We start from the raw sequence: 24,780 nt of genomic DNA on the forward strand, positions 1-24,780 counted from the left end.
CAGAACTGGACTTGGTTGCAGGTAATGCTCAGATCCCCCGTACCACTGTTGGTCGCGTACGCGCTTGTCGTAGAAGCTGCCGCCTGGCGCGTCACCGTCACGAAACCTTTCCTTGCCATTGACATGGACGCTGAAGCGGTTGTTGTCGGCATCATGGACCGTGTTACCTTGGCGTCGCCGTCCGCAATGGTCTTGCCCCCCCCTGACGCTGTATAGTCGACCGCCTTGCTCGACGCCCATGATGAAGTACGGGCCGCTGTCGCCGTCAAAGGTCTGCTTGATGGAAATGCGCGTCCTAGACATAGAGTTGACTTTAAACTCGCCTCCAAACTGGCAACGCAAGAGTAGTCGTCCTTGTATCTGCGCTCGGCGCGAAGGTGACCATTAGAGCACCCGGGTCCGCTGGTATCGCCATTGGGAGACTTGGGGATGGAAAAGGTGTTGCCGCTTACTTTACCACCCGCGCAGTGCTGCTCAGAGTAGCCGGGGTCACAAACACCCCGTATGCTACCGACGTCAAGACATTGTCAGGAATCCCTAGATCTGTGTCGGACCAATGATTGTAAATAGTGAAGAGACGTCCTCGTCAAAGTCCAGCCAAAACAGCTGCGGGTTACCAACGAGTGAACTGTCAAGAGCCGCCGGCACCGGCCCAAACGGGTCCAAACCCGGAATTAGCGGTGGCGGCGACTGAGAAACAACGGAACCCCCGTATACAGACGCCGAACCCCCCGTTGCGTGTGATGACTGGTTCTCGGGCAGTCCGTTGAGGGGCACGTTGCTCGGGGATGCGTGCATGTTGGGAAAACCCGCAACGTACGAGCCTGCTGCTTGGGCAGCGGCATCATCTGGCGGCTCGTGTCCATGTTTGGGTCGGCCCGGGTCTGTTTGTTCGGCGGGATGGTCAATCTGTCCAAACAGCTTCCCAATGGCCTCGCGCTCAACGTCCATGTTGGCCGCGTGTCGCTTTTCGATGTGAAGCTGACACACTTCCATGAGAAACATGACTATTGTGGCGTTTCGTGAGGCGACCGGGTCGTCGGCAAACCTTGACAGGATCGAATGCGCGAGTTCAAGATGCTTTGCCAGCGGGAAGACAAGGTACAAGTCGCCAAAATGGGCAAACCCGACGGTCAGGGCAGAGTGGAATGCGGCGTCGATGAGCAGCGGCAGCCGGGCAGGGACGCTTGCGGTACACCGCACCAGGGGCTCGAGAAGCTCGATGGTCTTGACGGCCGAGTTGACGCAGGCATACACGAGTGTTTTGGACAGGTCTGGCAGCGCACACGGCCCGAGGTCGTCGGTCTGCGCGGCGGTCTGGTTGACGTGGGCCACGACTCGCTCCATCAGAAACGGCCTCGTGAGCAGCATGATGGTCCAGTAGTACATTTGCTTGATGTGGAGGGTGCCAATGTCCGGTGCTGCCGTCGTCGGTTGCGCCGTCGCCCTGGCCTTGGTGTGGTTGTCTGCCCATTCTCTCTGGTGTTGTCCAATCTCGTCGACCACTTCCGCCGTGATGGAGCGCTGCTGATAAACCTGGGTCAGGACGTTTTCGAGAATCGCGCACAAGTCGTTCCACTCCGAGTATTCGTCTTGGAGCCGCGTGTTTCGTGTCTCGGTAGTCGCCACCGGCCGGCCGAGCGAGGCGCTCAGAAACAAATCTAGGATGCGGACAGTCGTCCACAGCTTCTCCCGCAACAGTGACTCCCTTTTGGTGAACCGCAGGGCGACGGCCTTTCTGTGTATTCCGAGGGCGTACAGCGACCCAATGGCGAATCTCAGATGCATCGACGCCGTGTTTCGACGCGACGCTGACAATAGGTAGACGGTGATGAGCACGTACGCCTGTGCTGTCATGACGCTGGCATCGTCCGTCAGGTGGCGAGTGGCAAGATACCGGCCGCGGCGGAAGAAGCCTTCGGCGTGATGGCCAAGCGGCCGCGAGGACTGCGCGCCAATGGCCACGACCAGATATGGCACGATTCGCTCTTGCGCCAGCAGTGCGGACTTGTGATCCAGCGCTGCGGCCAGCCGCGCTCGCAACTCGACCATGTCGACAAAGTCTACCAACCCAGACGTTGCTGTCTCAAACATGTCCACCAGGGAGCCCGCCTCTTCTGCAGACACGGCCGGGGCCGGCTCACATTCCGCGGCGTCCATCCAGCTGCCGCTGTCCTCTGCCGAGGCCTCGACAAACCCAGCACGCAGCGGATCGACCACGAATTTCGACTCCCCGTGGCACGTTCTGGCGACCTGCCGTATGACACGGAGCAGGGAGAGATTTGCCGAGTCGCCCAGGAATATGAACCTGCCCCTCTTGTCCCTGACGAGTCTGGATTGGTGCAAGCTGGCCACCGACGACTGCTGCTCCCAGGCTGTGTTGGCAGACTGGGGAGTACACACGACTCCTTCGGCATCCAGCGTCGTCACGGCCGACTGCTTTGCCGCGTTTTGATGCCGCGCCCGGCGCCGGCGGACTCCGTGGTCCGTGTCAAAACGACATTTGTCTTGAACGGCGCGCTCATTACACCGACTGCACGGTTGGCGGCCATCACATCGCTCCTTGCGCTTCTTGCATCTAGAAGGATCTTGTCAGGGGCAATTTTTTCGTCTTGTTTTGTTTTGAATTGGAACGGGCGCTCAGACTTGACAGGCTTCACTGAGTCTCAAACAGCAAAGGAAGAGGTCTTACGTGTCACATGCCCTGGAGCATCTCTGTTGTAGCCGGTCTTCGCGTCCTTGAGGCTTCATTTTCTGATGTCTTGGACACGAAGCCGAGGAGGATTTTGTGGGGCCAGCCGTCAGCGTCTCGCGGTTTTCTCTTGTGTAAAAGTCGGAACTTTTGTGACTTTGGAATATACTCGGCCCTGAGCTGGATTGACATGACCCAGCAGGCGTTGTCCCTGGACGGATCACGGAGGATGAAATGCGGGGGAAATGCGGGGCGCTCCGTCCTTCCGATGATTAACATCCGATGCATCGGCTTCCCCGCCCGCCTGAGCAAACTTTCGATGACAAGGCGAGCGGAGTAAAACGGCGCGTTGGCAAGCAACCAGAGCACATGTGGTCAGGTGTCATTGACTAACATGATGAAAGCCGGCCGCAGGCCACAGCTCGCCGCAGGCGGCCCCCGGCAGGGTCACCGAAGGGATAATCCACAGCACCAAGGCTTCAACACTGAACAGCAGCTCTCTCCGCCTTGCCTACCCCTGGGTCAACATTTGGTTGGCATCAGGTCTGCACCGTCATAAAATTGGCGAAAAAGTCATTCACCGCCGCGGGGTTATCCAGTGGCCCAACGTAGGATACATGTTGGTCCGGCCGGACAATAATGACGCAGCCGTCCGGAGCGATGCCAAACGCCTGGTACATCTCTCCATGTCCCTCGTGATACGAAACGTCATCTACAAAGATCTTGTCATAGCTCCAGCCCTCGGTTTCGTCGTACGGCCGCAAGACTCGGGGAAAGTCGAAAATGGTGACGCTGGTTCGCGGCGCCCGGTGTATCGTGAGGACCTCAAAGACGCTGTCGTGCCGCGCCCCGATGGGCGTGTGCCTCTGGAGGAATGATTTCTTGTCGTCAAATGCAGCAGCGACCTGCGTGAGCCTCTGCCGCTGCTCATCCTTTGTGACGTCGCCGGGGAAAACAAGAACGCGCCAGCGCCCATTGCTGGGCAAAAGCTCGTGCAGGTGCCACGGCCGGGCGTCGGACTGGTTCAGCACCTTTACACTGGGGATTCGCTTGCCGACAATGACATTTGCAGCAGCAGACGGGTCAGAGACTACTCTCCGTGCAACAGGGGGGGCCGTGCCGTTTCGGCCGTCTTGCCCGCCGTTTCCACCACTGTCCTTGGCAACCATGACGCTGTTGCCGTAGTTGACCGCTGTGGTCTGTTAGCCGGGCCACGATTGTAAGGTTTGTGCCTTTGGAAGGGTCAAACGCACCTATGCCGCTCGCAAACATGTGGCCCTGTTCAAAGGCGTCTTTAAACTCTTCCATGCTGATGCCCTCTTTGTCCATGACGTCCTTTGCCGGTCGTCCCGAAAAGAGTCTGGAAAACTTGCGGTCGAATGCGATGAGGTCCTGCGCAACCCGGCGCCGTTCAGACTCGTATGTTTTGAGGATGCGTCTGCTTGACTGGCCCTTGACGACACTGGCCATTTTCCATCCGAGATTGAAAGCTGCGCGCAGATGGCGTCAGCGGAATTTCCCGTAAACAAACGCAATGCCACTTACAATCTTGCATGCTGACGTTCATGCCCTGACCTGCCTTGGGGCTGCGGCGACGTATCAGCTTTGCATACGAGGAGACTGCGTGGCAGATTCTTGTTTATACCTGTGTGTATGTACTGCGTCTCCAGCCAGGAATACGCGGTCGTGGACGGAAAAGGAGGTGGCGACTCGTTGTCCAATTTGATACGCAGTCCACCAGTCCAACTTTTGATAGGAGATTGTGTACGGGGCCATGATGCGCTGCGCCGCCTCCAGAATCACCCGCGGGCTAATCTTGGAGCGGTCTGCCTTGGTCGGCTCGTCGCCGACCCTCTCCGTCGTCGTGAGCTGAATGTAGAGCCTGACCAGCTTGTTCTCGCGGGGAATGACCATGATGCTCCCCGAGTTGGCCGAGTGGATGGCACAGCGCATGCGTATATCCGGGAAGTCGGTAATGGGCACCATGTCCAACACGCCCCAAATGTAGTCGGTCGAGTCGCCCTCCAGCCCGAGACCAATCTGGCGCCGCATCCACGAGTGTGCGCCATCCGCGCCCAGCACATACTTGGCGTGGACGACCTCTTCCGTGTTGGCCTTGCCGTTGAGCCTTGCCGCGGCGCCCAAGAGGTCCTCGGTGTCGTCTTTGGCCAGGTTACTGCGGAAAAGACCGTCCTGGACCGCTGCGCCGCCGTTTGCAGAGCTCGCGGCCTGTTTCGGCGTCGCCTCCTCTTCTGAAAGATGGCGCAACTTGACCGTGACGGGGTACGCATCGTCGTCTTCAACCCGGGACTCGTCGATATCAAGGCTGCTTGGCATCACGCCCCTCTCGACCCTGATGTCGCTACACTCTTCAATGGCGTCGAGGAAAAACCTCTCGATCCGGCCTTGATGCAGCACTACTTGCTGGAACCGGCTGATTCCGGGAATCGTGTCCGGGATGCGGCCGCTCCGGCGAATCTGGCCGTCTGGGTCGGGATTCCACAGGCATATTTCCAACAGGTGGTTGGACTCGCGCCACGCGCGGTGTGCAAACCCCAGGGAGTCGAAAATCTCCAATGTGCGGCACTGCAGACCGTCTGCCTGGCCGTTGAAGATTTTTGTGCCGCGCTTGTCCACGATGCGTGCGTCGACACCACTTTTGGCGAGCCACGTCGCCATCATCAGCCCTGCCGGGCCGGCTCCGATGACGAGGACGTCTACCTTTGACTCTGGGAGTGAAGACATGTTGGCGCAAGGTGGAGCATTGGGTGAGAGTATAATCAAGGCCAGGCTCGGTTAATCACCATGCCTTTATAGCCGCCGAGTCCCGACGAGCGTCCCTTTGATTGAGCACCATGACGGACGGGGCATTGGAAGGATGCAGGCCATGTTCGTTTTGTGCGTCGCCAAGACGCATGTGCAAATCTGTTGGTCGCTTCAGTCTGCAGCCGCCTCGGAAGATGGACCAACATCTTGGCATCGGCCCTCAGCCCCCATCTTCCGAAACTGCACCCCGACTATTTCTCGTTCCGCCCCCGTGGCACTGCTCGTCTGTCCAAGAATATCGAGCAGGGCGTCGTCGACCCCAACCTCAAGGTCCACGGAATCAAGAATCTCCGTTTCATTAATGCATCTGTTATTCCCGTGATTCTCAACTGCCGAATTTAAAACCCGGTCTACATGGTTGCTGAGAAGGGCGGCGATGCCATCAAGCGCGACCACCGAGACCTTTGCCAGTAGTGGTGGGCGGGAACCGAATTTGTTTTCCATGATCTAGACCTGAATTGACTTGTTTCCGTCACAGTTGTGTGCGTGTATGATGTGATGCGTTACTGCATAATCTGTAAAGACAGTTCCTCTACCCGTTCACTGGGCACACCACGAGCTCCTTGGGCGGCTTTTGCACTCGTATATGTCACTGCCACAGGCATGAACATGTTAATCCCAGTATCGGGGTCAACAGTATGGTCCAATGCCTTGATTAGGTTTGCCAAGTCTTGAGTCGTGACAAAGTAAGGTTCCTCATTTAAAAGTAACCAACGCCTCGTCTGGCACTTTGACGACTCGCTCCAAAGATCGCAACACATGAGAAATAACTGGAACCATGACATTTCCTGCTGCCTCCATGCGCTCGCGAACTTCTTTGTGAACGTCTGAAATTAAGCAAGGGCATCTTTGCAGGCATAGGTCCCGAAATAAAATAAAAAACTCATCGGCCAGGTTCTTTAGGTCCCAGACTCTCTGGTCATTTGTGCGCAAACGGCATACTGAACTGCCGTGGCTAGTAGAACAGCCCGGGACGAAGCTTTGCTAGCCGACCATGCGGGATGACAGACGAGCTGCATGAAATACAAGAGGAAAGGGGCAGACCAAGTGTGGTTCGTCTCTTCATCTTCCTCTCCCATATCACCTCGAGGACTAAGCTCAAACGTGAGCTTTATATTAACGCCAACGATATCCCAAGGCGTGCATTTGCCATATTACAGACAAATCTTCCAGAGATTAAGATACCTACCTATGTCGTGGACGTTGACCCAGTACTGTTTTTCGGTCTCCCATTTGGCGAGGACGCTGTCCTCGTCTTCTTCAGACCAGCCATGGCTTCCAATTAAAGTTTTTGGCATTGCTGGATGAATGCTATTCTTTATCCTTCGATTTAATGCTTCAACTTCTTGCTTGTGGATTTTCGCAGCCGGCTCAATCACCTCGGACTGGTATTTATTGACCATGTCTTGGAGTGCTTCTCGCAGTCCAATATGCATTCTCCTGCTATTTACCGCAATAGCTTCGTCTTCATCATTGTCTGCGTCGATCTCCTCTTGTGTACGTCTCGTCCGTCCCGTCGTTGTGAGTTGATTGGCAATGCGAGCAGCTCTGGCCCTCGCCGATCTCGTCGCTCGTTGTTCGGCCATGCTTCTGCTTCCCTGGTTAGATTCTGCCCTTGGAATTAACTAGAGGAATAGGGAATAATCGAAAAAATACGTAGTCAAGATTTCGGGTCAAAGGTGGTTGTATTTGTGAAATTTGTTTGCGCGAAATTTCAATGTTGTTTGTGTTGCACATGTGGTGATTGTTGGTTGGCTCAGGGCTGGTTGTGAACTTGTGGCCATGAACATTGAAAACACCGCTGGACCACAGCAACAATCACAGAGAGTTTGGGTCCCTGGTGGGAGTTCTGCAGTGGGTCGCACAGCTATTGACTTTTCGCAGATGTACCAGCCGTTGACGCATTGACCACGTGTGCAAACAATGAATCAAATAGAATGGCAGCCGAGCTGCAATGTCTGGTCAATTCATATTGGGACAAACCAGAGACCGGACGGATCAATTGATGTGAGTAGCACTAAACTTCTTCATTGGGTACCAGCAGTTCCGCAACATAATTACCGAAAGGTCTTCATGGCAATCAACAAGTAATTAATAGCAAAGTCATTTTTACTTATTCATATTTCTGTCCATATAGAAGAATCAATCCGCGCTCGGTTCCATTGCACCGCCTACTCTGGAGTTCTCAATCAACGTCCATTTCATCAGACGTTCCCGCGATAAAATCCCTTCCAGATGGCCGAAGCGAGCGACCCAAAGACTCCTGCGACATGGATTTCAACAGAGTTTGGCACATCTGCAATCGAACTCGCAAATTGAAATTGGCATTGATGCGCTTCTCGGACAGCTTTTGCTTCTGCTCCAGTAATTGGCATGCATCCTCCCATGTCCATGATTCGTTAGCAGCGAAGCTATCAAGCTGTTCGTCAAGCTTACTGGTCTCCGCATTTAGCCTAGAAAACGCGTAGCCAAGTCCGTGTACATCATTAACGAATCTAGCCCCCTCGTCGAGCTGTGACTTCACAGAAGCGACATGTTGTTGAAAAAACGACTTGTTGACGAAGACATCTCTCCTGGCTATTCGCAGACTAAGCGGATTGGCAAGGGACGTGGCCTTGCCCCCGGCCTCAGTGGCATTAAAGCCATTCTGCGCAACCAAGGATTCTGCAACAAGTCGCTCTGCGTGTGGAAGTTGGTGTCCTTCCCAAATGCGAATAATTGGACGAACAACAAGTTTAGAAGGCAGTCTCATTGCCTTCAGTGTGTCAAGTGTAAGGCACAGCAACTTGTTGACCTTTGAAAGAGCAGGCGTCTCATAGTCCATCGTTCGAACCTCTAATTTATCCGAACATCCAACATACAGAGGACTTTGTATCTGAATAGTAGTGCCCGCTGGATTGACGGATAAAATGACCCTGACCCTTTCTCGGAGTCTCTCAGCGAACATGACAACGCGTCGAAGCTCATCTTGGTTAGCAATGCTTTGACTTGGTTTCAATGAATGGTTGAAAGGTGTAATAGCATCATCAACGGCACGAAGATACATAAAATCTCCTTGTTAAGACGTTATTCGCTGACTTGTCGGAACCTGAAGTGCTTGGTATCCAGAGGCGTATTTGTCGCCACCTCTAGCGAGATCCTGAATCTCCCATGCAGTTAGAAATCTGCCTCCACGGCCGTCTACTGCGACCCCAACGGCGTAGACTCCTGGCCTATGAGCATGATACCAGTCTATTGGCACTGTACGAGAGGCTTCCCAAGCAATAGTTCCCGAAAGTACAGATCGGAAGGCTCGCGGAGACGTGGACATTGCCAACTGAAAGACAACGTACTGTCCGGTGTGCTCTCTTTCAAAAGCTTCAATTGTCCGAATAATACCAATTTTAGCGTCTCTAAGGCGACTCATGGTTGCGGGAGACGACAAATCATCCAGCAGCTTGTGGAACATCATTTTTGCATCGTACATGCGGGATTGACGATTGTACGCCTCAAGGACATCTGTGGACGTTGACGTAAAAGCCGCTTCGGCCGAGCCAATAGGTATACTTGACATTTTTTTCGTGTTTGTAGACTCTTTCTTCGCCTGTTGGAGGAAGAAGTTTGCGGTTTCCATGGGACTATGGGGTCTGACGTTTTGTGGAATTCAAACCATACGCGAACCGAGTTTTTCACTTGCACTCACCTCGCAGCTGGCAGGATTTTACAAACCGGCAGTCAAGCCGAATCTAGCATTGAAGTGACCATTGTTCACTTTTTCAGTGAGTCAATGGTCTGTACCCGCGCTGCTAGCTACTTGACCCTAGGTCAAATTAAAATCCACCAGACTTCAATGTTTTAATTCTTGCTCCAGTTTATATCCCGCAAAACAAGACTACCTGCAGCAACTTCAGCAACAACAACGACGATAACACCGCCAAAAAAACAGCAGCAGCAACAGCAAAGCAGAAACATTTCGTTGAACGAGAAACAAGTTTTGAAGCAGGCCAAGGAACAGCCTGAGGAGTTCATAGCCTGGACCCCAGACGACATCATCAACCAGCCGCTCAAGGAGGCAGTGATGGCAGCAGTGCTCAGAGCCCGCCCCAGCGCCACCGTTGAGGGCGTGATGGATCTCCTCAACGATATGAGAGTGAACATGTACAAAGAGAAGATTCAGGAGTTGACCCCTCGCGTTCCCGTTCTTGGCAAACCATTTATTTAATTCAAAATACTGGACATGCTTTGCAAAAAGCTCAAAGTTAAACTTTGGGAGCTTAGTGAGGGACACTGTCCAGTCACGACGACTGGGCCAGCCGACATTGTGTACAGCACAATGTATCTGAAGGCATGGGATACGGAAGAGGCCGAATTACTCGCTCTAATGAAGCAGATGAGGCTGGAGGCTATGGCTAGGAAGGCGAGGGAGTCTTCACGCGCTGTCGCCAAACTGAGTAGCCTTGGCGGCTTGGCCAAGTCTCGATGGGCTCCCGAGAGCGAGGCTTCTGCTGGGCCAGCGCCCAAAGATGATGCTGGAGTCGATTGCATGGCTTTAGGAGAGTCTTCCAAGGGCACCGCTGCCGCAGAGCCTGTCCTAAAAGACGGCAGAGTCGTCCCATTGCTCCAGTCGCATGTCCTAAGGGCAAAGGGAAGAAAAGCGTCGCGCCCGAAGAGGAAATGAGGTCGGCTTGGACAAGCATCATGGGCAGCGAGATAGTGCCGGGATGGCCTGCGTGGCCCGAATCTCAGCATGATGAGTGTGGGACTTTTGGCATTCCCTTTCCCCCAGAAAGAGACTGGGAGGCTTGCTACGAGCGTCCAAGTCAGAATCTCTGGCTTTACATGTCTCCGGCAGTGCAAGTCGTCTGCCAAGTCAGCGGTGAAGGGCTTCGCAAGTTGGTTGTGCGTCTTCGCGACCAACAAGCTGCGACTCCCTATAACCAGTTGGAACTGTTTCGTTCCTGGTCCGGTATCGCCGCCTGGGCTCATCAGCTCGCAAGGGGGGGTCAAGATATCCCCATTACTGAGTTCATGGATATTTACTTCAGGGTCAGTGCCAGGGACGTGTTCACCAAGGTCGATTCTGGTGAGGCTTGATTGGGTATGGTTTGCATGACGGGTCATCAAGGGATGCTGGCATTGTGGATGGTGTTTTCTGTGGTCTCTTTTTTTCCATCTTTCTTTTAATTCTTTGGTGGTTGAAATGAATAAAACGATTGCGCTTATTTTCTCTCAATTCATACTGCTATCTGAAAAGTTAAACTGCTTAAAATGCCTGGGGAACTTTACCAAAGTGAACCGTCCTCATCCGCCATCCCATCCGCCTTATTTCAATAAATGGTCAAGTATGCCTGCCCCCTTGAGATGATTTTTTTTTTTTTGTTCCGTTTCTGCCGTAAACGCGTTAATTCTTTGGAGCTGGATTTTAGTTACTGGACAAGTCACATCAGAAATTTGTCAGGCCGTATGGAAAACAATCTCACATTCCATCACATGGCAAACCGCTCAGCTCAGCCAATTCTTGGAGAGATGAAACTTGCAACTTATATCGTCAGCTGGCTATGACCTTTTGTTTTCGGCAGTGGTTGGCGTGACTTAGAGCGCTACCCGCAATCCTGTCCCAAACGTCACCCTCGAGCTCATGTCGCCTTGTGCTCACCTTGTGCTCACAGTGAAGGGGAGTCTTTTGACACTTGACAACCAGTGAACCGCCGCCAGCCACCAACAGGCAGGGATTCTCATTTTCAAGCCTGGTGTTCTCAGCCCGTGCCCGAAGTCTTATTTTGTTCTTCTTCATCACCCGGCGCTAAAGAGAAACTCAGCAACCACCGCCAGCAGTCTCGACATTAACACATTAACACATCGCAAACCGTGAGCAATTTGGACAAATATCATCGCCTCAAAATTGCTACTCAAGTCAAAACAATACTCCAAAATGACTCTCATTGAAGAAATTGGAAAGCTGCGCGGGGACGCCAGCACCATGATCGGTATATGCGAGGGCGCGTCTAGTGAAGCCGTCGAGGAGGGCTTCAAACTTGAAGTTTTACGACGGGCGAGGAATTTGTCGCAGCAGGTAGAAATCATGGTTAAAGAAACGGCTATCCTAGAGACTCAGCTGCAAGCCTCTAGGATGGCGCAGGCCGAGATGCGCAGGGAACTTGACAAGCTCCAGGAGACGTTCAACAGTCGTCTTCATGACCAAGTCAACAAAGAGACCGAAAAGCTCAAGTCGAATATCAGTGAGCGGATGGAGAAGCAGCCTGACAGCCGCTTCATTGCACTCGCGACAGAGGTTCGCCGGGCAGATGCGGAGATACCCCCTTGCCAGATGGAGCGTGAGACGCGCCTCGATGAAAAGGAACAACGCCTCTGCGAAATGGAGAAGCGGTTAACAGAGCGACAGGAGTCATTGGATTTCCGTGAAACCTCGCTACGGGAAACTCGCAACGAGGTCAATAGTCGAATGCGTGAACTGGCAGCTGATCGTGACCACTCATTTGAGCATGTGCGGGAGTTGCTGGACGACCGATTCCTCACCATACAAGCCGGACTGGCAGATCTCAATATTATCCGGAAACTGCAAGACGATTTCAAAGAGCAGCAGGCGGCCCTGCGAGACTTGGCCTCGAAGAGTGATATTGACTCTGTTGTATCGCGACTCTCGGTATTGCCGAACCTGGTTGAAGCGATGGCAAGTCTATTGTCGGTAGAGCAAGTTCACGCCATTGTGAGCAATGGCGTCTCTAATTTGGTGACAAGATCAGACTTGGAATCCCTTGGATTGTTGGATAATGCCAGCGATCGTGTGCCGAGACGCGACATCACCAACCTGACTGCACAGGTATTACAGGCCAACACTGACCACGAGGCAACTCTTGCACAATTGCGTCAGGGAATCTCTAACCAAGTCTTCCTGAGACTTGACTTGCGTAATCTCGTCTCCAAGATCGATTCCATCGCCTCCGACCTTCCAAACCGGTCTGTTGTCGCGGAACTGGCGAGCACCGTGCTGCGAAACAACGATGCTCGAGACTCTGAGCATCAGGCGCAGACAGCAGACTTGGCAGAAATATCTGCCAAGGTTGATGTTCTCAACAACAAGTTGGCGGACACAAACCTTGCAAAAAAAGCCGACGTTGTCGAACTGGCTAACAAAGTCGATGCGCTGAATACCATAATTACAAAGGCAGACTTTCCCAAAAATTCCGACATTACGACACTGGCCAACAGAGTCTTGAACATTGACCTTGATCGGGAAACGGCGTCTCAAAAGGTGTCCCAGGCGGTCTCTCTCATGTCGGAGAATCTTGCCAAACACCTTGAGGCGCTGACAAATTGGAGAGGAGCAACAACCCCAGACAGCTTGCAAACGACACTCGGGGAGCTTGTTGAGATTGTCGGGTCGATCAAGCAGCAGATTGACGGCACCTCGGAGGTAGTTGGCCAGATTTCCAGTGATCTGGGCAAGCTCGGCGGCCCAACGCCACCTTTGACGACGGAGGCAGGCAAACCAAAATGGCTGTACAAGTACCAGAGTCTGCGATTCTGGGACAGTGCAATCGACGAGGCGTTGTCTGATCTAACCATTCTCAATGTGGTTGGGGCCGAAAACATGGAGCCAAAGGAGGTGAGTCGATTGCTGCTAGATACTCTGCAGCCCGCGAACATCGAGAGCGCGATACATTTGGTCTGTGAAGGACCAGCTGAGACTTGGTTCTGTTTTCGGGGGTTCCGGTTTGACGAGCAAATCGAGGTTGAGAATGACTTTTGTCCCTTTCACGAGGACTGCATTTTCGTCAAGCGCATCCACTTCAACGATGAAGACGGGAGGCCCAGCATCGGATTGAAGTTCCGCAAGCCAAATGCATGTTAAGTTGTGTTGTGGTTTACTGGGATTCGACGGCGGTGAATGGGACATTGGAGGTTTTAATATTTGCAATGCAATATCTCAATTACGTCCAGATGTCTGCCGTACAAGCTCCGGCAAAGAATAAAAGACACAAATCAGTATAATCAAATTGCAATTATTAACTTGATTTTTTTTTTTTTCCCTTCCGATAAGACGCATTCTGTTGTCGCACGGTGAAATGTGCCATGACACAACCTTCAGAGATCTTGTCAATTCGTGTCACACGGATTAGGTCAAGCAAGGATTAGAAGCCCTTCGTTACACAAGAAGATCACGAGAACTATGGGGCACACTAGGCACGGGCCGTTCCTTTCATGTATATAAGATGGTCTCCCCTCGCCTTCTGGTTTGGAGGAACCAAGGACCTTTGACATCCTACAAGATTATCATTGAATTGAGCCCTTTTGCTTCAAGCCCTCTATTGAGCCTTTGTCACAATTCGCGCAATCCAAGGGCGATGAAATGAATAATGATGATTTTCACGCCAAGATTTCAGTAAAAATTCACAAACAAAAGCTTGGTAAAAGAGGATTAGCTCAATCAACACCCGTTTAATGACGTCTGGTACCTTTCATCAGTCTCAAATCTTGGTAGCACAGAAATTTTTTCTTACACGAGACGTATGCACACAGGAATTGAGCAACATGAAGAATGCATCGAATCACGGCGAACTTTATTATTTCTCTCTCTTAAACCAGACCTAAACACAAGAGCCGTCCCCATTCCGCAAAGTCATTAAAATTTGTCAGAAAAAAAACAAGAAAACAAAAAAACAAAGCCAACCTTCCCTGCTACTCCGAAATCCAGCTATGCACATTCATCTAAACGCAGCCATTGTTCCAATCTCGACCAGTGACGACTCGAGAGATGGTGCTGTCGTTATCCTCCACCAAGTCTTCTTGAATGATGCGAACGTAGTCTATTGCATAGCCAATACGACCTTTGCGCTACTGCTGTGATGGAATCCATGGTCTGCCACCGGTAGTGCCGACGACATAGCTCGGAAGAGCGCGAAGCATACTTTGATTCTCGTTGACGGTGCTTTGGTCGGCCGTCAGAGGATCCCTTGGCAGCTCTGGGGACTGACTGGTATAGTCAAAAGTTTGCCAGGGATATGTTTGAGATTTCATCAAGCGTAGACTGTAGAATGGCGTCCACGGGAAGCTTTGTGGCAAGGCCACATGGCCGTTGTCACGGGCCTCTGCGAACATCTCCATCCAGTTGGAAAAGGCGGCCAGAGTAGGACGGCGAGCGCGATGCCCGATTGCCCACAATAGCCTCTTCTCCAGGCGTTTCGGCCAGTCCATTTTGCAACCTTGAGCCGATTCATGATCAGCCCCGTTGCAGATAGGACAGCCGTGAACAAAGCCATCTACGGCCGGGTGAACACAGTCTCGGACTGTGTGCCCAGGCATGAGACAATTGCCGCAAGGGACTGCTTTTCGGCCCTTCTCTTGGGGCGCCCGAGACGACTGCTGTTCCCTCCGCAGCACGAACTCTTCGATGTCTCTACGGAGCGCAGGGTCCTGCTGAATTCTGGTCGCGATGTCGCGAGCGGAAGGCGATGTCTCTTGAAGACCAGATTTCTGGATGCCGCCACGGTTGGTCAGGCGCGAACGATGTCTCTGAGCGTCCTGCTGGACTTGTCCCTGAATTGCTTGCTGGACCACTGACGGGGGAGCGCGGGGTGTGATCGGAAGTCCAAACAACCGCCTTGGAGCCGGGTACATCGGCGGAAGCAGCCCAGTACTGAGCATTCGCGAATCACTCTTGGCCTCAAACAGCCATGTCTCATTTGGCCCATATTCAGAACGCAAAGCCATAGCCATATCCCTCAGTTTAGACTCGAGGTTTTCAGTCGTAGCCACACATGTTATGACCCCTTTATGGTCTGTGTTGACCATCTGCTGGTCTGAAGACATGATGACGATGGTGGTGGTAGTTCTTTACTCGAATTGAAATCAGATTCTTTGTGTGAGTCTTGGTGCGTTTCGTGTCAAAGACGGTATCTATCAACGAGGATTTGATTGATGTCTCATGTGTTTCACTCTCTCGGAACCCAATTCAGGTGCAACCATGAGGCCATAAAGAATTTCTGTACTAAAGGGGGGTCCTTTATCAAGCAGCAAGCAGTACAGAATGCTGTGTTGTATGGTGCCGTGTTGTGTTGAAATACTTGCCAGTAAATTCGTCGATCGCTCGGGGCGCTCAATACCCCACCACGCCCTAATTTTGGTCTAGCGGCCCCGATTCCAGACCCCACAGTACATTTTCAGTTTAAATGCATGGCAGTACGGAGTAAATGCCCTTAATTAAATGATAAGGTGCTTGTAATTTTTTACATGATTTTTTTAAGCCGCTGTACACTTACAGGCCGGATTTTTCTTTGTGGTATTAAAGAAGAAAAAACGCTGCTACCCGCTGAAAAATTCGTACGGCTGCAACTCTATTAAAAAATCCGTTAATTTTTAATAGAGCTTTTTAGTGTTGAGTAAAGCTGCCATGCATTTATACTAAGAATGTACTATAGGGTCTGGCAGCGGGGTTAACCGCAGAAAAATTGGGGCGTGAGCGCCCCGAGTAAAATGGATGAGCGCCCCGAGCAATTGACGTAAAGTCGGTGAATGCCACCAGTTCGAAAAGGGGAGAAGCTATTGGGAAACTACCCATGTACCGAGCCCGCTCCCTGTTCTTAGCGAGCGGGCTGCTAGCTGTCAAGACAAGAAAGAAAGTGGACAAGCGGCAATGAGCAAACGGTAAACGGCAACAGGCAAACGGCAACAGGCAAACGGCAACAGGCAAACGGCAACAGGCAAACGGCAACAGGCAAACGGCAACAGGCAAACGGCAACAGGCAAACGGCAACAGGCAAACGGTAAACACAAGGCGCACTCAACTACCCAAACACACTCCCAGACACAAGTGACCCAGTAACAATAACAACACTTCATCTTTACCAAAACCACACCGGAAACAGCCAGGAGAATGGATGAGATGCCCAAGGTAATTAATATTACAGTGTTGTTATTCAAAGAACCAACTGACCTGCAATGTAGCTCGCCCTCACCGACTGGGCCAAACTGCCTGATGCGGTGGCATTTGGTCACTGCGAATCGACCGACCTTGCGCCGTACGATCAAGCACGGTACCTGTTTTCCGAAATGGAAGTGGCACGACAAGACAGTGTCAACGTCTTGGTTGTTTTCGAAAGTCAAACCCTGTCCGCCGAGTTGGCCAGGTTTCCCGATCCCTGAGCGATTGAGCCCGTAGTTCTCGATTACGGCACATTTCTTCGTTATTTATAAACCCCTAGAGATTACGATTAGTGGGAAGAAAATCATGTTACTATTATAGTATAGATAAACTACCACTACTCTATAGAGTTTACCTCAAGTCTTCTCGAGTTATTTAGTTAAGCTGGAAACCTAACGTCTAGGGCCTAACTTTAAGTGTTAATATTATCCGCCTTTAAGAGCCGGATTACTCTGTTAAGAAGCTCTTCACGTACTTTTACCCTAACCTTGGTATTTCTTTAGCTTTCTCTCCCCGTCTATTCCAGCTCCGTCGTGCAAAACTAGTATTATAAACCTGTGAGACTACCAACTTTATTAGAACTACTACGCAACTTATTAAGACCGAAGCCTCCAAGCAAAGAGCGTTAATATTACTGTGTTACCTGGAGGAGGTGGATCTCGTCTTTTCGTTGTTGCGGATCTGGGGGGTGCCAAAACTATTCGTGGACAGCATGCTAGAGCTAGAGTCAGCTAGACATAATGGAGCAGGACGACTAAAAGTTCCGCCTATCGTCTTCGTTTTAATCGGGCTGAGCCGAGTCTCTAGAGAGATATCTCGTTTAGGCGCGATTACTATTAGCGCCCGCTAAGCTGCTAAGCTTTAAGAACGCGGCCGTATTATTAATAAACCCGAGTAAATTTTCTAATAGAAGGTAGAACAGGCAATCTCCTACATTTAGCAAACTTCCACCCTAACCGAGCGAGTTACAATTCCGAGGCCTAACTCTTATTACGAATTTTCAGGGCTTTCGGGCTCTACAGATTTTCCGTCACCTTCTCGGAGACTTTGCCTGTCTACAGTACCATCTACAGACGTTACTTGTAAGCAACTGCATTCGCATTTGCGAAGATGCGAATTAGCTATTTATAATATAGCTAGGCCGTAAATTTAACTTGCTATTATTACTATTACCCGAGTTCAAGTACCAGTTTCTTTAACCTCTCTTTCTTATAACTAGTCTATTAAATTAAAACCTTACTACCGCCACTAAAAAAGCTATAATTTGAATTGCTACTCCGGTTTACGAAGAGATACATGTTATCACTTAATAAGGTATCTTTTAGCGAGATCCCCTGGTAATAGTCACGCTAGAAACCTTTTTAACTGGAGTTTCCAGGCGGTTCTCCATGCCCTAGACTCTCTTTGTACAAGGTGGAATCTGGGTGCCGCTTGCCGCGTGGCCGATTACAATGAAAAGGTTCAAGCAAAACTCTGACACTGCCAGAGCCGCGGACCACATCAGAGATGTCGTTGGTGGGGTGGGAATTGTAATCGATACCATGGCCGCAGAAAGAGTTGCGGACATGGTTAACGAGCTCGAGATCTTTGCAGGTTTGTTCGCGCTAGACAGAGAATACTAATCTTTAGCCTTAGGAGAAACCAACTATGCAATTATTTAAGATGCTATGGTACGGGCATGGATACACTATACGATTTTGATTATAAATTACCGTGATAATGGTGTGTTAACGATTTGCGACGTAGCTTTAAGACGCTTTCCAGAAATATAGCCTTTAGGTTAGGACTTTTTCCCCTTTAAGGAAATGATGGGAACCCGCGGTACTATAAATAATCTCATTTTAGTTGCAATATTAGTCCTCAAGCGTAAACTAAACCCAGTGCTGGGTCTACATTTTGAAGCATACGCAGTCCTGCCGATAGAGTGGTCTTTTAAGCCTTTTAGTCGCGATATTGTCTTTTCTGAGAGCTTAATCAAGAATTCAGTGGCTCGGGCTAGGAAAAAAAGGGTTGAATTTGCAAGGGGTTCGCCATGACGGACAGCGAGGCCGGCAAGGTGTTTGCTCTCAGCTTTGACGGAGCAAAAATCTGCATGGTGAGCACCATCGTGTTGGAGGTGCTGGCGGCAAGGCCGCCATCAGGGGGACTGGCTGAACCGGCCACGGCTGTCTGGGCGAGGCCAAGCTCCTAAACTGGGTGGTGGTGGAATCAAAATGTCTTCACAGCGTGGATAGTGTACGGTGCCAGAGTGTATAGCAGTATATTCTTCACGCGTCATGTTTACCAGCCGTGGTTTTATCCCTCGTAAAACTTGTTCTCGTTATCTCGACACTTTGACGTAGCGATGCGGGTCTACCAATTTTGCATTTTGTAGAACCACGGAAATTTACTTTCAAGATATAACTTGGGCTTGATACTTGATGGCAGATGAATAGCTGTATTCAATGCCTGTGGATGTCTTTAACACAAGGGCATCAAAGCTAATGTCCTCCCAGTCAGCGCAGTCTGCTCCGATCCATTAAAGACGCATTTCACGTGCATTAATGCAGAGAGACATGTTGACCGGTTCGACAATAGCAACCCCACACGGACTTTCACCCAAGGTTGCACGGTAAGCAAGTGCTTTTCACCCGGGTTCTACAAAGTGTAATAGTAACAAATCTAATCCGGACCGACGTGAGCCGATTAGCTACAAGATGTCACGTCACTACATGAATGCACAACAACTGTCAGAGAGTGAAGACAACAACAAACAGTCAATTCCAACTAACCCTAGTGAAATTTACCTACATAACAGGCTCTCGCTCAACTGGTAGCGGCAAACTCGGCTCAATCAACATCCGCTTCATTATCCCCGGGAAACGATGAAGGGTCAGAAGTCTGCGGAATCACAGTTGCCACTGACGATGACGAGAGCGGAGGAGGCGAGTCCCTTGGCCAGCAACAGGAGTAGCGGGAGCAGATCTGCCCTGTGTAGCCGATGAAGGCAATTGAGAGTCCGCAGAATGACGGCGTGGTTCCGCGGCCGCCAGCATGGCACGTTGAAGGCCTATGATGGCCTGCAAGCGGACCTTCCAGTCCACGAGGGTGTCCGTCTGCTGACGAAGGGTTTGCAGTTTATTCTGCAGCAGCGTGACCCCTGCATTCCATCCAAGCGGCTTGAGTGCCATGAAGCTGCGAAGCTGTTGTCTAATCTCGACAATCTGTTTCTCCAGATTGGACAGGTACTGGCTCAGCCTCTTGACCTCTTGGATGAACTTTAGCCTTTTTTCGAGCTCAGCGTCCACCCCATCGAGATGATGTTGCAAGAACGGCTTGATGGCAAAGACTTGGCATTTGGCGGCCTGGAACTCGGCCAGGCTAGCCTGGCAAGTAGCCCGTCCTCCGGCTTCTGTCGCGTTGAAGCCGTTTTGCGCCACTAATGACTCGGCAAGCGTGGCAACAAGCCGCTCGGCATAGGGAAGTTGATGTCGCTCCCAGATGCGAATGACAGGCCGAGCATAGAGGCCAGATGGAAGATTCATTATCTTCAGAATATTGAGGGCAAGAACCAGCAACTTGTTTATGTTAACGAGGTTAGACGGCCCAATGTAATCTTGAGTCCTCTTTTCCATCTTGTCCGAGCATCCAACGTAGAGCGGGCTCTGCACTTGGATCACCTGGCCTGTTGAGTCAACAGACAAGATAGCCTTAGCCCGTTCCCGAAGCCTCTCTGCAAACATGAGTACGTGCTGCTGCTCGCTGCTGTTGACGATGCTTTAACCTCCGTTGGCTGAACCAGCAAAGTTGGAAATTACATTGTCAACGCTACGCAGATATCTGGCATCTCGACATTAAGTCGAGTTTCTCTGGGCACGGGGTGTTTGCAAGGCATCGTAGCCAGCGGAATACTGCTCAATGCCTTCTGCTAGACGGCGAATTTCTTGCGCAGACAGGAACTTGCCTCCACGCCCGTTTACTGAACGCCGACGGCGTAGACCCCTGGCCCAGCCGCAGAATACCAGTCGTGACTGATCGTCTGGGCCGCTTGCCAAGCGACTGTGACCGAGAGAACAGACCGAAAGGCGAGCGGAGACATGGACATTGCGAGCTGAAAGACGAGGTAGTCTGTCTCGTAGCCCTTTTCGAATGCCTCAATGGTTCGAGTAATATCTATTCCGACTCTTGTCAGGCGATCACGCACCGCAGGAGATTGCAGATCGTCCAGGAGCTTTGCAAACTCCCATCTCGCATCATACATGTTGTTTCGGCGGTTATACGCGTTGAGAACGTCCGTTGCTGGCGTCACATACGCGGCATTAGCCGAACCGACTGATACATTCGACATGGCGTCTGATTTATGTCTTGAAGCTTGCTTTTACGCTGCTGGAAGATCTTTCAAACGTTGTCGATGTGTGACGGGTAAAGGAAGAAAATTTTCAAAGTATGCCTCTGTTGGGAGATGTTAACGTAGTTGGTCAGCTCTTGACAGCTGCCAACCAAGTGACAGTCTGTAAGCCATTCTAAAATTACCACCAGACCTATCATGTCTGGTTAGGCTAGTATGAAGTCAGCTGCCAGGTGCCAAAGTACAGCCAGAACAGCGTGCCGCTTCCAACCTTAACACCTTTCCAATTTCTCACACAATCTAGACGTTTGGTAGCCAGGATCCTAGAACAAAACAAGGATTTGAAGTTCACTCATTGTTCACTCGTCGTTCACTTTTTGTTTACCGCCCACCTGCTGTTTGCTTACTGTTTGCTCACTTGACCTTTTACTATTACAGCTAGCAACCCCCAGCCCCCCCCTCCTTTTACTGCGTGAAAGGTCTCAAATTCTATAAAGTCCTGCAGTCGATGGTTGATACGGTCTCTCTAACACCATCATCATCACCACTACCACCAATACAAGCACAAGCACCACCACCACAACAGCAACAAAAACAACAACATCATCATCGTCATCATGTCTTCGAACCCGCAGGAGACCAACGCAGCCGAAAACAATGGTGACGAGCAGTCCGCCGGTGCCCGACAAATCCGCCAGCATGGCGACCAATTTATGGCCGTAACCACGACCGAGGACCTCGCGGGTACAATGAGGGAACTTTTTTCGCGTTCTGGGGTTGGGCCGGATGTTCCATTGACCTTTCATCTCACCAATATTACGCGGTTGCGCGCTCTTTCAGTCACGCCGCCGCCCTTCCCCAGGAAGTTTTCTGAATTCGAGGCCGAGGTTCGGTTAGACCAAGAGGAAGCCGAGAAAGAGATCCCCTGTGGCAATTGCCTCACGCCTGGTCACAAAGTCCGAGACTGTGTCCACCCCGCTGACGATGGCTTTGTCCATGGCTGTCCTGTTTGCAATAAAGCTGACCACGAGTCGGCCGATGGCTGCAATATCCCATGGCCGCAACGCCCAAAGAAGCTGTCTTGGGCAATCGAGCGCCGTGCTCATCGCCCTACCTTGGCCACTTTTGCCAACTGGGTTGACATGTTCATTGAGGCCAAAGAGGCGGGCGACACGGCCTTGCCGCAAAACTTCCCGTGGACGCCAAGTTTCTGCAAGAGCCTGATGGAACACCAGACTCAGCCCTGGACAATGTTCGACTACGCCAAAAATGACCTGTCAGACTTGCCAAAGGATCCCGAAACGGCCGATCAGGATACTGTCATGGAGAATCTGGCCTGGCTTCGTGATATTCCGAGCTGTGTTGATCGCATTCCCGGCGGCAACCCATGGGTCCCATTGAAGCGGGAACCGGACGAAGAAATGTTTGAGCCCGAGAGCCATGGAATGGAATACCTTAGCATCGTCGAAGACGACGTGGTGGAGGATGACGACGGCTACATGCCTTGAGATGAACGTGTGCAGATGCATTTCAGAGTAGCATGGAAGGTACGGGGGAAAATGGGTTTCGTCGCGTTGTTGTTTAATCGTCTTTTCTCGTTTTCGTTAAATTTTTGATCTTTGTACAGGTTTGCTTTTCAGTTGGGACTGGTTTAGGGGATACGAATAATACAGTTATCTCTGTGCCGTTGCGTTCCGCTTTGAATCTTGATCCATCCCCACCTGCATGTGTCTAGAGTGAAAGAATACTCTTTGATAGTTCTAGAATGCGATAAAAAGTTGCGCAAATGAATGACTTCATGACAGTGATGGATGTAATTGTAAGTCTGCGGATCGAGGGCGTCACACCTGCAACGCCAGCTACAGTAAAATATCATTCCACGCTTGAGGGACCAGTGATAGAGTGAATTGCTTATGTCAACGGGCAAGAATAGAGGGTATGTACAACTAAGAGGCATATAAGGTTCAATTATCTAGGGCACAAGTGGAAATTGGCATTTCCCTTCTACTTGGTCCAGTGGAATCGTGATAGCGTCCATATTAGAAGTACACATAAAATCAACTAATCATACTGAACTGTACACTTGGTCCGGTGTGACTATGTTGCCAAAACCGCAAACACATCCGGTATCCTCCTCCGCCCCTCGCTTCTCCCGCATCTCACGAGCCATACCCTAACGAAGTTTACTCATGTGAATCGTGTATGCTTGTCCTCGCCGACCCACTCGAAACTGTTTATAAATACTCGAGATTTTATGAGGAGCCATTGGCTGTTCTGTCGTTGCACCGAGTCCGTAATCTTCTTCGATGCTGTCGAGACTCATTGCGTCGTCGTCAACGGGCTCAGGAGTATGGTCGTCATTGGGACCAAAGCCATCACCAAGATCAGCACCAAAGTCCAATTCTGGGGATGGTGACTGGATTGGCATGGGACGTGATTCACTTCCTAGTTCTGCTGTGGGACTGTCGCTCATTCCCGACGTTGTTTGGACATGGGACAAGCGCCGCCGTTTCGTGGGCCTTATAGGCACAGGCGAGCTCTCATGTGCGAACGGATCGTCATCGTTGCCGTCATCTGGGCCACGAATACTCTGCGTCTGTCGTGCGGCTTTGACCTTGCGCCTCATTTCTTCGATCAAGGCCAGTTTGTGATACTCGTGCAGCTGTTCCATGTTCGGGGGTTGGCGGCCACCACGAGCAGATTTTGCACTCTCGTACACAAACCTCACAGGCAAGAACATTCTGATTTTGGTACTTGGATCAACCATCCGATCCAATGCCTTGATGAGATTAGTCAAATCCTGAGTCGTGACAAAGTATGGCTCTTCATCTGGAGGCACAAAGCTCTCAGTCGGCGTCAGGATCACATTTTCCAACGATTGGAACACGCGGGAGATGGGGGAAATTGTTTTGATTCCCTCCTCTTTCATACGAGCGAGTACTTGTGCGTGGATGCCTGCAATAGAGCAGGGGCAATTTTCTCGACACAGGGTGTGGAATGCCGAGAAGAACTCGCCCCCAAGGTGGCTGAGCCGCCAGACCCTTTGATCATTTGTGCGCAGAATAACGGCGTACTGAATTGCCGTGGCCAGCAAAGCCGACCGCGATGAATCTTCAACTGCCGTCCACGCGGTATGAGGGATGAGCCAGGTGAGACGGTCGATGAAAGGAGCGGACCAGGTGTGGTTCTCGTCTTCCTCTCCCGACCCGGCTCGGCCACTTAGCTCAAAAGAAAGCTTGGTGTTGAAGCCCACAATATCCCACGGGGTGCATTTGGCAAATTGTAGGCATATCTTCCACAGGTTGAGATACCTGTCTGGATCGTAAATATTGATCCAGTGGGCTTTTTCGGCTTCCCATTGGGCGAGAATGTTCTTCTCGTCCTGCCGGGACCAGTCACCTTGACCAACAAGAGCCTTGGGCACTGCAGGATGAATTGATTTCTTCATCTGCCTGTTCAGGGCCGTGAGTTCATCCTTGTTGGCTGTCGAGACCGGATTAATCACATCTGACTGGTAATTGTCAGCCAAGCTCTGGAACTCCTTTCGCAGCCCATCGTGCATCTTTCGAGGGTCAAACTCGATGTCCTTATGCCGGGATGGGTCGTTGCTCGTCTCGTCTCGTATGCGTCTGTATCCGTGCGTCGTTCTCGTAGTGAGATTGGCCATGGCCGTGGCCTTGGCCGATCTCGAGGGTCGTTGTTCGGGCATTGCTTTTCTTAGTACGAGTTAGCAAGCTGCCTAAGATTCACGGAACAATCAAAACAAAAGCAACGTACGTTACGAATATTACCCTTGGATCTCACTGGACCTTTGAATTTCAATTTTGAAAGATGAGGGTAAAAGTTGTGTGAACTTTTGTGTCATGTGTGACTGGGAGTCTGTGCGTAGTGCGTACCAGACGTCAACTGCTATGTCAATACTTTGGCAGCTGTAAATTCACCGTTTGCATTCACTGCATCAGCTGCCAACGGCATCTGGTGCAACAAGTCAACACGAAGAAAAGTAAAGAGGCG

At 51.2% G+C, this 24,780-nt stretch overlaps 15 protein-coding genes across 15 annotated transcripts; 5 read left to right on the forward strand and 10 right to left on the reverse strand.

Moving 5' to 3' along the window:
* Nucleotides 1-537: 537 nt before the first annotated feature.
* Nucleotides 538-2,751, reverse strand: J3458_022118 (uncharacterized protein; the record flags this gene model as incomplete). The annotated part of the gene is made up of 2 exons (XM_007811089.2): nucleotides 538-2,578; nucleotides 2,693-2,751. The coding sequence occupies 2 exons, from the start codon at nucleotides 2,749-2,751 to the stop codon at nucleotides 538-540; spliced, it is 2,100 nt and encodes a 699-aa protein (XP_007809280.2).
* A 480-nt stretch (nucleotides 2,752-3,231) lies between these two features.
* On the reverse strand, nucleotides 3,232-5,437 carry J3458_022119 (uncharacterized protein; the record flags this gene model as incomplete). The annotated part of the gene is made up of 4 exons (XM_007811088.2): nucleotides 3,232-3,884; nucleotides 3,946-4,182; nucleotides 4,238-4,278; nucleotides 4,338-5,437. 4 exons carry the CDS (start codon nucleotides 5,435-5,437, stop codon nucleotides 3,232-3,234), a joined length of 2,031 nt encoding a protein of 676 aa, XP_007809279.2.
* A 192-nt stretch (nucleotides 5,438-5,629) lies between these two features.
* J3458_022120 (uncharacterized protein) lies at nucleotides 5,630-5,962 on the reverse strand (the record flags this gene model as incomplete). The annotated part of the gene is made up of 1 exon (XM_066122938.1): nucleotides 5,630-5,962. The coding sequence occupies one exon, from the start codon at nucleotides 5,960-5,962 to the stop codon at nucleotides 5,630-5,632; it is 333 nt and encodes a 110-aa protein (XP_065972160.1).
* A 710-nt stretch (nucleotides 5,963-6,672) lies between these two features.
* Nucleotides 6,673-7,104, reverse strand: J3458_022121 (uncharacterized protein; the record flags this gene model as incomplete). Its single annotated transcript, XM_066122939.1, has 1 exon — nucleotides 6,673-7,104. The coding sequence occupies one exon, from the start codon at nucleotides 7,102-7,104 to the stop codon at nucleotides 6,673-6,675; it is 432 nt and encodes a 143-aa protein (XP_065972161.1).
* A 599-nt stretch (nucleotides 7,105-7,703) lies between these two features.
* J3458_022122 (uncharacterized protein) lies at nucleotides 7,704-8,342 on the reverse strand (the record flags this gene model as incomplete). Its single annotated transcript, XM_066122940.1, has 1 exon — nucleotides 7,704-8,342. One exon carries the CDS (start codon nucleotides 8,340-8,342, stop codon nucleotides 7,704-7,706), a length of 639 nt encoding a protein of 212 aa, XP_065972162.1.
* A 234-nt stretch (nucleotides 8,343-8,576) lies between these two features.
* J3458_022123 (uncharacterized protein) lies at nucleotides 8,577-9,131 on the reverse strand (the record flags this gene model as incomplete). The annotated part of the gene is made up of 1 exon (XM_066122941.1): nucleotides 8,577-9,131. One exon carries the CDS (start codon nucleotides 9,129-9,131, stop codon nucleotides 8,577-8,579), a length of 555 nt encoding a protein of 184 aa, XP_065972163.1.
* Nucleotides 9,132-9,830: 699 nt separating this feature from the next.
* J3458_022124 (uncharacterized protein) lies at nucleotides 9,831-10,175 on the forward strand (the record flags this gene model as incomplete). Its single annotated transcript, XM_066122942.1, has 1 exon — nucleotides 9,831-10,175. The coding sequence occupies one exon, from the start codon at nucleotides 9,831-9,833 to the stop codon at nucleotides 10,173-10,175; it is 345 nt and encodes a 114-aa protein (XP_065972164.1).
* Nucleotides 10,176-10,195: 20 nt separating this feature from the next.
* On the forward strand, nucleotides 10,196-10,591 carry J3458_022125 (uncharacterized protein; the record flags this gene model as incomplete). The annotated part of the gene is made up of 1 exon (XM_007811087.2): nucleotides 10,196-10,591. One exon carries the CDS (start codon nucleotides 10,196-10,198, stop codon nucleotides 10,589-10,591), a length of 396 nt encoding a protein of 131 aa, XP_007809278.2.
* Nucleotides 10,592-11,429: 838 nt separating this feature from the next.
* J3458_022126 (uncharacterized protein) lies at nucleotides 11,430-13,554 on the forward strand (the record flags this gene model as incomplete). The annotated part of the gene is made up of 1 exon (XM_007811086.2): nucleotides 11,430-13,554. The coding sequence occupies one exon, from the start codon at nucleotides 11,430-11,432 to the stop codon at nucleotides 13,368-13,370; it is 1,941 nt and encodes a 646-aa protein (XP_007809277.2). The 3' UTR covers nucleotides 13,371-13,554.
* A 226-nt stretch (nucleotides 13,555-13,780) lies between these two features.
* On the reverse strand, nucleotides 13,781-15,554 carry J3458_022127 (uncharacterized protein). The gene has a single exon (XM_066122943.1). It carries the CDS (start codon nucleotides 15,326-15,328, stop codon nucleotides 14,354-14,356), a length of 975 nt encoding a protein of 324 aa, XP_065972165.1. The 5' UTR covers nucleotides 15,329-15,554; the 3' UTR covers nucleotides 13,781-14,353.
* An 837-nt stretch (nucleotides 15,555-16,391) lies between these two features.
* J3458_022128 (uncharacterized protein) lies at nucleotides 16,392-16,660 on the forward strand (the record flags this gene model as incomplete). Its single annotated transcript, XM_066122944.1, has 2 exons — nucleotides 16,392-16,409; nucleotides 16,463-16,660. The coding sequence occupies 2 exons, from the start codon at nucleotides 16,392-16,394 to the stop codon at nucleotides 16,658-16,660; spliced, it is 216 nt and encodes a 71-aa protein (XP_065972166.1).
* Nucleotides 16,661-19,327: 2,667 nt separating this feature from the next.
* On the reverse strand, nucleotides 19,328-20,161 carry J3458_022129 (uncharacterized protein; the record flags this gene model as incomplete). Its single annotated transcript, XM_066122945.1, has 1 exon — nucleotides 19,328-20,161. One exon carries the CDS (start codon nucleotides 20,159-20,161, stop codon nucleotides 19,328-19,330), a length of 834 nt encoding a protein of 277 aa, XP_065972167.1.
* A 233-nt stretch (nucleotides 20,162-20,394) lies between these two features.
* Nucleotides 20,395-20,766, reverse strand: J3458_022130 (uncharacterized protein; the record flags this gene model as incomplete). The annotated part of the gene is made up of 1 exon (XM_066122946.1): nucleotides 20,395-20,766. One exon carries the CDS (start codon nucleotides 20,764-20,766, stop codon nucleotides 20,395-20,397), a length of 372 nt encoding a protein of 123 aa, XP_065972168.1.
* A 617-nt stretch (nucleotides 20,767-21,383) lies between these two features.
* Nucleotides 21,384-22,274, forward strand: J3458_022131 (uncharacterized protein; the record flags this gene model as incomplete). The annotated part of the gene is made up of 1 exon (XM_007811085.2): nucleotides 21,384-22,274. One exon carries the CDS (start codon nucleotides 21,384-21,386, stop codon nucleotides 22,272-22,274), a length of 891 nt encoding a protein of 296 aa, XP_007809276.2.
* A 665-nt stretch (nucleotides 22,275-22,939) lies between these two features.
* Nucleotides 22,940-24,475, reverse strand: J3458_022132 (uncharacterized protein; the record flags this gene model as incomplete). The annotated part of the gene is made up of 1 exon (XM_066122947.1): nucleotides 22,940-24,475. The coding sequence occupies one exon, from the start codon at nucleotides 24,473-24,475 to the stop codon at nucleotides 22,940-22,942; it is 1,536 nt and encodes a 511-aa protein (XP_065972169.1).
* Between the last annotated feature and the right edge of the window lie 305 nt (nucleotides 24,476-24,780).

Source organism: Metarhizium acridum, assembly GCF_019434415.1.
Source record: "Metarhizium acridum strain ARSEF 324 chromosome Unknown scaffold_587, whole genome shotgun sequence".
NCBI lineage: Eukaryota > Fungi > Ascomycota > Sordariomycetes > Hypocreales > Clavicipitaceae > Metarhizium > Metarhizium acridum.

Excerpts from the sequence above, each read along its gene's own strand:
- J3458_022127 (XM_066122943.1), bottom strand. The coding sequence starts at position 15,328 with ATGTCTTCAGACCAGCAGATGGTCAACACAGACCATAAAGGGGTCATA.